At 46.5% G+C, this 1,141-nt stretch overlaps 1 protein-coding gene across 1 annotated transcript in view; it reads right to left on the bottom strand.

Annotated features, from left to right (window-relative positions):
- LOC111237130 (NLR family CARD domain-containing protein 3-like) overlaps positions 1-1,141 on the bottom strand; it is a gene marked incomplete at its 5' end in the record, with an annotated part of 13,623 nt that overhangs the window by 6,274 nt on the left and 6,208 nt on the right. The window contains one exon of the mRNA XM_022766105.1: positions 456-629. Coding sequence (XP_022621826.1) covers positions 456-629 — 174 coding nt within the window. The remainder of the gene's footprint in view (positions 1-455; positions 630-1,141) is intronic.

Genomic DNA, 1,141 nt, shown 5'->3' with positions numbered 1-1,141 from the left:
ACACAGTTAATGAGCTGAAGTTGGATCATTGCTATGGAGGCCCAGTGTTCATGTTAATGAGCCGTCACTGGGCTCCACAGTGGGGATCAGACTGAGTCATCATGAATCAGCTGGGGCAGAGACACTGTTCTCTGAGCCTGATCTAAAGGACTTTAAACTGACCTCACACACTTTGAAGCTGCTTTTAACTCCGACCCTGAACCAAGCAAAGAGTGAAACCTCAGATCTACATTATATCTGCTCAGGTTCAGCTACAGTGGCTGATCCAGCTGGTCTGTTAGGAAGCTTCATCAGAGCCAGGTCACTCAGTCATCGTCACACTGATCTCATCAACAGCTCCTAACCCTCTGAATGAACTATGACCTTTGACCTTTGACCAGCTCAAATAACATGCTGTCAAAATGACTTACTGTTTAAATCCTCACACAGAAATCAGCTCCAGTCAGTGAACTGACCTCAGAGTCTCCAGTCTACAGTTTGGACTCTCCAGTGCAGCAGACAGAAGCTTCACTCCTGAATCCTGCAGGTCGTTGTCACTCAGGTCCAGTTCTCTCAGATGGGAGGGGTTGGACTTCAGAGCTGAGGCCACGACTTCACAGTGAGTCTCTGAGAGTCCACAGTTAACAAGTCTGTGATGAGAGAAAATATAAACATAATTACAAAATAATAACGGTCCGAACAGCTGCTTGCTGTTCAGGGTAGAAACTGCACAAACACTGACAGCCCTGTGGAGTAGAATTAACAGAGTATGGAGAAAGGTAAGCCAGCTGTTGAATATAAGAGGCAGGACTGTTTTTGTGTCATGCTAATGATTTTTAAGAGGGAGGGAGGCTCCCTGCCGATCACATCCCTCCGTATGCTCTATCATGAACTGTCAGTCAATCTCTGGAAATGATTCGAGTGTTCTATAGACTAACTACAACTAAACGCACTCTGCTAGAACCTGCTGCATGTTTGGCACAAACTGTTAGTGTGGCGAATGTGCGTCGTGGTTGCTATTATGCCAGCTTCTTTCTAACAATCTTGCAGTAACTGCCGAACCCAGCACTGACGATCAGGTGAGCTCAACCTGAGGGAAGCTTGTATAGACTGCACGACAGCTGACCCTCTGGAGACCAACTAAAGGCTTCCATGATGCCTA

The sequence above is a fragment of the Seriola dumerili genome, unplaced genomic scaffold, assembly GCF_002260705.1.
Source record: "Seriola dumerili isolate Sdu_G_001 unplaced genomic scaffold, Sdu_1.0 BDQW01000811.1, whole genome shotgun sequence".
Taxonomy (NCBI): domain Eukaryota; kingdom Metazoa; phylum Chordata; class Actinopteri; order Carangiformes; family Carangidae; genus Seriola; species Seriola dumerili.
This window is presented reverse-complemented; position numbering and strand designations above follow the sequence as displayed.